Here is a 9,939-nt window from a genome sequence, read left to right as displayed (position 1 = left end):
AAAAGTTTGCTGACCCCTGAGCTAAACTCTCTGCAGAGCTAATGGAAGAGGCCTGGCCTGCTCCCCTTCTGATCTGTGACCCTGTGGAACGGCAGGTTGTGGTTCTTAATATGCAGCCTACTCTGTAGAGACTGGGGGTGGGAATTCCCCTTTGTGGTGCTGTGAATCGTCTTCCTACCTTCACCACTTGGTAGAGCAAATTTTGCAAGGTGGGGGTTTTTTGCGGGGGGGGCGATTTGTACCAATTTAAAAAAAATGATTTGCCCATAAGGTTTCGATTCTATTGGTGTTTGATTACCTTTTTTCTTTTTCTTATAGCTTTTTCCTATTTTAATCAGCGTTAAATAATTTTTAACGATCATAATCCGCAAACCGCCTGGAGTCCCAGTCTGGGGCAGGGCCGGATTTAGGTTTGATGAGGCCCTAAGCTACTGAAGGTAGCTTTTTATGTCCAGCTGTCAACAACAAATTGACCCTGTTTTTTGTGTTGAATACGTGCTATATAATTTATGGACCATATACACAACACAAAACACTGTTGCTGTATGTAGCTTTTATTTTTATCTTATATTTTGGAAATGTACATCCAGGTTTTTTCCCCCTTTACATTTTTTTGGGTCCCCCCCAAAAGAGTGGGGCCCTAAGCTATAGCTTGTTTAGCTTATTATACGTAAATCCGGCACTGACTCTGGGGGAAAGGCGAGCGCAAATGAACCGAACACTAATGAGACGCGAGACCACGAGAAAAGCAAAGCGAAGCAAGCTCCGCTCCATGCTGCTTGCGCCCTGCGCGAATAGGAGAGGGCTTTTTGGACATGCTCAGAGAGCCCCTCGCCCTCCTCGGCTTCGGCTCCGCCCAGGAGGGGGAGGAGAAAGGCGATCCGAAGAAGAGGAGAAGGAGGCGGCGCCGGAGAAAGAGCGAGGGAGGCGGGTTTCCGCTGCGTAAAGAGAAGCGCGGCTGGCGCGCCGGAGGGAGCGCATCGGAGGCGGAGCGGGCTCGGTCTCGTTTCCCTCCCCGGCTTCCCTCGCCTTCCCAGCCCGGGCTGCGGAGGACAAGGCTCGGTCTGCGGCCCCGATCGCGGGGACGAGGCCGCGCGGCGTTCCCGGAGCCGAAGAGTCCGGCGCGAGTCCCCCGGCTGCGTCCCGGGGCGCGCTCGGCGGCCCCCTCGCCAGCTCTCCAGAGGCGCACGCGTTTGGCCAACCCCCGCCCCCCAAATCCTAGGTAGGTGCAACGGCAAAAGAGCAGGTCTGCAAAACAGTCGGCGGGTTGGCGTTGCAAATGGCTAAAATCTTGGGCCGTCATTGTATAATTCTGTAAATGTCTAGGAAGGCGCAACATCCTGGAGGAAAAGGGAAACAGCAGCTCTCCAAAACAGCGCTCCGCCTCCCGACCCACCCGCTGCCTTGCAAACTGCTAGGATTAACTCCGCAGATGCTAAAATTCTAAATAGGCGGTAAAAAGAAAAAGAAAAGCAGCAACTCCTGCTTCCAAATTGCCTTGCAAACTATAAAGGTGGTTGTGGGAAAGCTCTACTCCGGTGTAGCCAGCCCACAGGATCATAGCTGTCAACTTTCCCTTTTTTTAAGAGAAATTCCCTTATTCCGAATAGGAAAGGGAAAAGTTGACAGCTATGCACAGGATCCGGCCTTCTCCCCCCCCCCCCAATCCCACCTGGAATCATTGCCCAGGCTAGAAGGTCCCAAGTCTGTTCTCTAGGGAAGGCTTTCCACCGAGATAAACTGAAAAAGCACTTCTCAGGGTTGTACAGGCCTAGTGGACTTGCCTAAAGAAATTGGTTTTTAGCAGGTGCCGAAAGGAGCGCAGAGAAGGCAGCTGCACAGTTTCAATAGGCAGAGAGTTCCAAAGTCTTATGTTGCTGCCACACAAAAAGATTGGTTTCTTGCAAATACGGAACGGCTGTTCTGTGGCACAGCGTAACAGTGCCAGGTCTGCAGTTCGAAGCTGTCAAGGGTGTAAACTGGCTCCAAGTCACTAAGGGCTTTATGTACTAATAGTCAGTGTTAGATACTCAGATATATAATAACCTAGGTGCCAAATGGGTCCTTAAACCAGGGTTACAGTTGCCAAAACGGAATGCCTCGTTGCCATTTTTGAGCAAAAAGGCTTGATAGTTGTATTTTTCAATACAACTTTTTGCTTCCAGAAATTTATTCTGATTGTGTAGATAAAATATCACTGATAGAATTCTAGAGGATGTGCTGCTTGAAAATAGTCAAGATCCAAGGATCCCCAGGTTTGCAGCTCCAGATGGTGGTGATGATATAATAATAATAATAATAATAATAATAATAAAATTATTTATTATTTATACCCCACCCATCTGGCTATGTTTCCCCAGCCACTCTGGGCGGCTCCCAACAGACTATTAAAAACACAATAAAACATCAAACATTAAAAACTTCCCTAAACAGGGCTGCCTTCAGATGTCTTCTAAAAGTCAGATAGTTGTTTATTTCCTTGACATCTGGTGGGAGGGCATTCCACAGGGCGGGTGCCACTGCCGAGGAGGCCCTCTGCCTGGTTCCCTGGAACCTCGCTTCTCGCAGTGAGGGAACCGCCAGAAGGCCCTTGGCGCTGGACCTCGGTGGGGGGTGGAGACGCTCCTTCAGGTATCCTGGGCCAAGGCCATTTAGGGCTTTAAAAGTCAGCACCAACACTTTGAATGTCTGGCACCTGGGCATCTTTGTTTGGTCGCAAGTGGCTGGTAGCCAGGTACAAAATGTGCCTGGCTAATTTCAAATGCTGCTAATAGTAGCCCCTTGAACCTGGCCCAGTACGAAGTTAGCAACCATTGTTGATCTTTGAGCAGAAGTATTAAATGCTCATGGGGTCTCACTCCTGCCAGCAATCTTGCTGCAGCATTTTACACTATCTGCAGCTTCTGGGTTAAGCTCAAGGGAAGCCCCATGTCAGGTGTGCAGCTGGCTGTTTGTTCCCTGCTGGTTGTGATGTCCGAGCAAAATAACGTTCCCTTGTAGGTGTTGTTTTTGCCAGTTGAAAGCTATCGCCATGGCCGCAAGACCCCTTGTGGACTCCAAGCAGGCTGAGGAGGTGGTGCAGGGCATCCCGACCGAGGTGGTGTGCACAGCCTTCGCCAACACGATCCTGGTGGTGGTGACCCAGTACGGGAAGATGGGGACCCTCGTCTCGGTGGAGCCGAACGTGGTGGCTGACGGCATCAGCAGCCCTTTGCTCACCACAAAAGTCCTGCTTGGCAAAGACGAGGTTTGTTCATTCATTCATTCTTCCGCAATTCTGTTCAGAAAAGCACACGGTCCCTGTCCGCAGGCTTATCAGCCTAAGTAGACACGACACAAAAGGAAAAAAAGATTGGGGAGGGAAGAGGAAAACTGGAGGTTTGTTCATTCTTTCTTCCATAATTCTGTCCAGAAAAGCACACGGTCCCTGCCCGCAGGCTTATCAGCCTAAGTAGACACGACGCAAAAGGAAAAAAGAATGGGGAGGGAAGAGGAAAACTGGAGCCAAATTCTTGCATACCGTTAAAGCAACCAGCTGTGATGCATTTTCATGACAGCTGACGGCATTTACCATTAACTGTAGCAAAAATGGGCTGCCTCTTGGGCCCCTGAGAAATATTCAGGTGACCCAGGCCTCAAGAAGGTGTCTCTAATGTTGTAAGGTAGCCCTTGTTCTCCTAGCTAAAAACTGCTAGACCACATGAAGATGTCTGGATGCCAGTTTAGCAACTGACATCTCCGCCTGGCGTGGCTGCGATGTTGTGCCGGTCTACGGGGCAGCACGGCGCCAACAGACACAACTCTTTTGGTGCCCTGCAAATCAGCTGGCTCGCACAGCACCCACAGAGGCAAGTCTCTTGCTGCTGCGCTGCCCCGCGGACCATTTGCTTTGTAATCTTGTAAGGAACAAAAGTGCCTAGGCATATCGCTGTGGGGACCGTAACCTCGATTTAAGGTGTCTGTGGCGATCACACAGGGTCCCCGGACGTTTAATGGTCTATTGATCGTTGTGCCACCACTGTGCTCGCTTCCGCGCTTCCACCAACCAGTTACTCACTGGTAAAACACTGAGTCCAGTCAGTTGTTAAAACAAGTTTATTTTACAAACATTAACAAGTTTATGGTTTCTCAGATAATATTCCTGTCAGTATCTTAACTTTAGTTTCTTTACCAGCCTATACCTTCCTAATACAGTGGTGCCTCGCAAGACGAAATTAATTCATTCCGCGAGTTGCTTCGTCTTGCGATTTTTTCGTCTTGCGGAGCGCGGATTCCCCGGGTATTAACAGCTTTAAGAAAAAGGAAGCAAACCCGCAAGACGTTTTCGTCTTGCAAAGCCAGCCCATAGGGAAATTCGTCTTGCAAAGCAACTCAAGAAGTGAAAAACCCTTTTGTCTTGCACGTTTTTCGTCTAGCGAGGCCTTCGTCTTGCGGGGCACCACTGTACCTTCTATCTCAACTGTTTGATTGACTCCTCTTAACAAATCCTCTCTTACACCAGACTAGCCCAACCCAGACTTATCTTCTCTGTCTCTTCTAACTCCAGACTGTCTTCTCAGCAACTCTAACTAACTAAAAAAACCTCTGTGCTTAAACCTTATACACAATTAACTCTGCCCCCTGGGTTCCCATCAGTTAGACATTTTACAATTAGTTAACCCTTTCCCTATGAACCCAGTATGATGTCACACACATAGGATGGCAAATGCCACAGTGTCATTTGACTCCTAGAATTTACCGTATTTTTCGCTCCATAAGACACACTTTTTTCCTCTTAAAATCTAAGGGGAAATGTCTGTGTGCCTTATGGAGCGAATGTGTGGTCCCTGGGATTGGGGGGAGGACCCGGGCTTCCCCCACCAGCCCCGACCTGCTCTTTGGGGCTGGTGGTGGGGGAAAGCCGGGCTTCCCCCACTACCAGCCCCACAAGCTTGGAGAGCAGCAGGAAGGCTGCTCCCCGACCTGCTTTGTCCCTTCCCCACCTCCCGCAAAGGAGCTGCCCTTCTCTCTCCTCAGGGAAAAGCCTGCAAGCGCTGCACACATGCTCCTTGCAGCTCATGAAAGGGAACACTGAGCAGAGCCTGGGATGCATACAGGCTCTGCTCAGCGCTCCCTTTAAATAATATTTTTTTTCTTGAATCCCCCCCCCCCAAAAAAGTAGGTGCGCCATATGGTCAGGTGCACCTTACGGAGCGAAAAATATGGTATATCTCAGTATCTAACATGGGTTGATTTGCAGCCCCTCGTCCACATCTGTGCCAAACATCTGGCGACGTCGGTCTCTCAGGAAGCTGGGAACAAGCCGGTTCTCCTGGCGTTGGCCTTGAAGGACAAGAGCGTCGAAGGGATACGGATCCTGCAAGAGGTGATTGGCCGATGCCGGGTGTGGTGAGGTCCGACCTCCAGCGTGGAAGACGTCGACTCGCCGGGACTGTTTGTCTTTCCTCACTTGAGGTATTTACCTCTTTTTGATGGGCCCTGCCTTGGATGTGCCTTTCCTACAGAAACAATAGTTGTTGTTTTTTTAAAAAAATTCAGTATAACAGACCAAATAAGCAGGACACCAACATTGCAAAAGGTTTCCGTTCAACACAGCCATCTTGAGTTCCTGATCTGTGATGAGTGAGTCAGTTGCAGCTCAATAAATTACCTCCATGAAGATCCATTTTGAAGCTCGTCTGTTCTTGCTGGGCCTGTATGAGACTTCTGTGAGAAAGAAGTCGAAACGGCTTTTTAAAATTGTTATTTGCCAAACGTGTATACCGCCTTCCGCCCGAAGATCGCACCGCAGTTCACAACCTAAAAAAATACAATATGGGAAAACACATAATAAATAATAAAACAGACCAATAACCCCCATCCCACAAACTCTCTTCCCCCTTAGCTGCCAAAATAGATCGTCCTCTCAATAAGTCCTTCATCTCAGTTTTCAAGGGGCTATATATGTATATGTAAATGTATATGGTTTTTCAAATTACAGTTTTACAATCGTATATCCAACATACAACAAAAACAAGATTCCAAAGAATATCCTGGACTTCCTTTTTGTGGGTCCTATTAATCATTTCCTCTTCCATCTTTTATAATAATCCAGATCTTTTACATCTCCATTATATCCAAAATTCACCATTAAACTACAAGTGTTATTCTAGTCCTACTAACAGTTTTCACTGTTTACAGTGGTTTTTAAGATTTTTTTTTTTTTAAATTTCCCATTCTTTATTGAAATTTTGGTCTTCCTGATTTCTTATTCTTCCAGTCATTTTTGCCATTTCAGCATAATTCATCAACTTAAACTGCCATTCTTCTCTGGTCGGGACTTTATCTTCTAATAATTTTTTAATATACATTTTTATAATTTTTTAACTGAGAGCCAGATGGGCACTCAAGACCACAATCCTAAATACACTTACCTGAGAGGAGATTTCCACTGAGTTCAGAAGGATTTGCTTATGAGTCAGTGTGCCTAAGATTGCAATTCCAACCCATCCAGTCAAAATGGGTGTTTTTGAAAGTACTTACAAACAGCTGGATTGTACCCATCTAATTTTTAATTTTATTCCTTATCAAATACATGAGTTGCATTTTTGCCACAGCAACTCAAAGCAAAAGACAAGCACGTTTTTTAAAAGTTTTTTTTTAAGTTGGTATCAAATTCCAGTTATATATTGGGCAGGAAATAGTTTGTAATGTGAAAGGGTGCTAAAGAACTTGGACCGCATCCAGACATTTTTTGAAGCTCTATGATATCACTTTGAACAGTCATTGCTTCCCTCAAAGAATGCTGGGAGTTGTAGTTTGTGTCAGGGTGCTGAGAGGTGCTAAGAGATTCCGTTATTCCCCTCCCAGAGCTACAATTGCCAATGTAGTTTAACAATGAATCACTCTTCCCAGGGAACTCTGGGAATGGTCAGTGGGGGGAATAGGGGTCTTCTAGTAACTCTTTTAACAAAGTGCAACCTCTGTCAGTCAACATTCTGTGGCCTTGGATTGTTTTGGAGTTCTCTCCCATTTTCTTTGGTGCTCCTGCAAACTGGATTTCCTCCTTTTTTTCCTTTTTTTTTTTTGGCATGAGTAGTGATGATTTGGGGACATAAGGAATGGCGCTCACACTCAAGACATTGGAAATAGAGGGAATAATACAGTGGTACCTTGGTTCTCAAACTTAATCCGTTCCAGAAGTCGGTTCCAAAACCAAAGCATTCCAAAACCAAGGCGCGCTTTCCCATAGAAAGTAATGCAGACTGAATTAATCCGTTCCAGACTTTTAAAAACAACCCCTAAAACAGCAGTTTAACATGAATTTTACTATCTAACGAGACCATGGATCCATAAAATGAAAGCAATAAACAATGTACTGCAGTCACACAATCAATCAATCAGTAGCTGAACTGGGTTCCAGACAGTTACAAAAACAAAACAAAAAAGCCGGAAAAATGCAAAATAAATAGCAAAAGCAGACAGACCTCAGTGGAACACTCAAATCAGAAGCGTAACACTCAAAACACTGCACGTTCGGCTTCCAAAGAAAGTTTGCAAACCGGAACGCTTACTTCCGGGTTTGCAGTGTTTGGGTTCCAAATTGTTTTGAGTACCAAGGCGTCTTGAGAACCAAGGTACCACTGTACTGTGTTCTATTATTGTTAAGATGAAGAAACCATTCTCTTACAAGATACCTGGCCAACAGTTACTGTGTTTGATGCTTATTATTATAGTGCAAAGAAGCTTATCAAATTGATATCCCTGTTATCTTGGTGTGGGGGCTTAGTAGCATTTTCCAAATAACCGAGCTTTCCTGAATGTTCAGAGCTCCTATTTCTCCACTGGGTTGATGGATTTGCTGCGGATCTGCTGTCCTCTTGTATTGACTCCCGCAGTGATCGCTCTCTGCTGCTTTCTCTGGAGTCGCTGAAAACGCTCATAAAGTAGCCCATAAAAACTCCCCGCCCTCCTAAATTTAATTTTTATTTTTGTAATATAAATTTTTGTTACACCAAGTCAATAATAGCATTATTACCTCTGTTGCATTTGTCAAACGGCCAGCTTAACGACAAGCATTAAAATCCATAGAGGTGATGCATGGTATTGATGCAATGTTTAATCTCCCGACACCTCCAGTAAGTGATTGTTTTGAGTTCATGCAGGCAGACAATCTTTCCTGTTAATTTCATGGTATTGGGGGGGGGGGGGGGAATGCAATCTAATATCTGACATTTCCTTGCATGTTGTCTTCTCTCTCTAAAAGGAATAAGGCCACAATCCAGTACACACCGTCCCGTCAAACACAGTATTGCTTTACTTCAGAGTAGACACGTATACAGTGGTCCCTTGGTTCTCAATCTTAATCCGTTCCAAAACCAAAGCGTTCCAAAACCAAGGCGCGCTTTCCCATAGAAAGTAATGCAAAATGCATTGATCCATTCCAGACTTTGAAAAATAACCCCTAAAACAGCAATTTAACATGAGTTTTACTATCTAACGAGACCATGGATACATAAAATGAAAGCAATAAACAATGTACTGCAATCACACAATCAATCAACAAATCGGTAGCTGAACTGGGTTCCACACACAGACCTCAGCGTGGCACTCAGAGCATGTTCGGCTTTTGAAAAAGGTTTGCAGTGTTTGGGTTCCAAGTTGTTTGAGTACCAAGGCATTTGAGAACCAAGGTACCACTGTACAGTATTGTGCTGCCTAGTCCCCAGTTCTTCCAGGCACATCCCAGAATAATGCCTCTGTTTAGGGCTTTAAATACTAATGTGAGCATCTTGAATTGGGTCTGGAAGTGCACTGGCAACCTATGCAACTGTTTTGAAACATGGGGTATATGAAATCCGGAAGGAAATTCCAGCTAGCAATCTGGCCGCTGCATTTTGGACCAGTTGGAAGTTTCCGAGCTGTCTTCAAGGGCAGCCCCACGTAGAGCGCATTGCAGTAATCCAGCCTGGAAGCTGCCATGGAGCATGGAATACAGTAGCCAAATCGTCTCTGTCCAAAACAGCCGGAAACAGGTATCGCAGTAATAACACTGGATCCAGGAGTAACCCCATGACATGAAACTGCTCCTTCCAGGAGAGACCAACCTTACCAGTTGCATCTTGCTCCCAGTTATGTACGCAGAGAGTAGCAGCCAGACAGCACAATCCTGATCATGGCTACTTAGAAGTGAGTCATCCTGAATTCAGTGGAGTTTACTCCCAGGTAGGAGGAGTTTGGATTCCAGCCTTAATGATTACACTGGGAAACAAAATTTTTGTTGCATTGACACCTGCAGTTCTAACCTAATTTCGACGTGCTGATTTCATATCTGAAGTTGGTTTTTTTTTTTAAAAAAATATTTATTAAGGTTTTTAAATACAAATGCAAAAATAATAAACAATATAACATGTATCATAACATAATTTCATAACTTCTTTGGACTTCCTCACGTCTCCCGCTCCCACTTACATCATTATAAATTTTTACCAGCAATTTATCATCTTATTTGCATTTTTATGTCCCGCTCATTTAAATATAATCTAATAATTCTCCAAAAAAAAATTTATATTTTCCTCAATCTCACTTATCATCCTAATTCCATCTAATTTAGTGGTGCACAGTTATTTTTAATCTAGCATCCTTCTTAACATTCAACCAAATTACAGTATTTTTGTAAGTAAATCTTGAATTTCTTCCAATCTTCTTCAACCTTCTCCTCTCCCAGGTCTCGGATTCTGCCGGTCATCTCAGCCAGTTCCATATAGTCTATCAGTTGCATCTGCCATTCTTCCAGTGTGGGTAGATCTTGAGTTTTCCAGTACTTAGCGATGAGTATCCTTGCTGCCGTTGTTGCATACAGGAAAAAAGTTCTGTCCTTCTTTATCACCCTCTGGCCGACAATACCCAGGAGGAAGGCCTCTGGTTTCTTAGGGAAGGTATACTTAAATACCCATATCT

The 9,939-nt window shown here is 45.1% G+C and overlaps 1 protein-coding gene across 1 annotated transcript; it reads left to right on the top strand.

Moving 5' to 3' along the window:
* Nucleotides 1-863: 863 nt before the first annotated feature.
* PSMG3 (proteasome assembly chaperone 3) lies at nucleotides 864-5,655 on the top strand. Its single transcript, XM_083711913.1, has 3 exons — nucleotides 864-1,222; nucleotides 3,017-3,247; nucleotides 5,240-5,655. Exons 2-3 carry the CDS (start codon nucleotides 3,032-3,034, stop codon nucleotides 5,390-5,392), a joined length of 369 nt encoding a protein of 122 aa, XP_083568039.1. The 5' UTR covers nucleotides 864-1,222; nucleotides 3,017-3,031; the 3' UTR covers nucleotides 5,393-5,655.
* The last annotated feature ends 4,284 nt before the right edge of the window (nucleotides 5,656-9,939 follow it).

The sequence above is a fragment of the Podarcis gaigeae genome (assembly GCF_964106915.1).
Source record: "Podarcis gaigeae genome assembly, chromosome: 14".
NCBI lineage: Eukaryota > Metazoa > Chordata > Lepidosauria > Squamata > Lacertidae > Podarcis > Podarcis gaigeae.
This window is presented reverse-complemented; position numbering and strand designations above follow the sequence as displayed.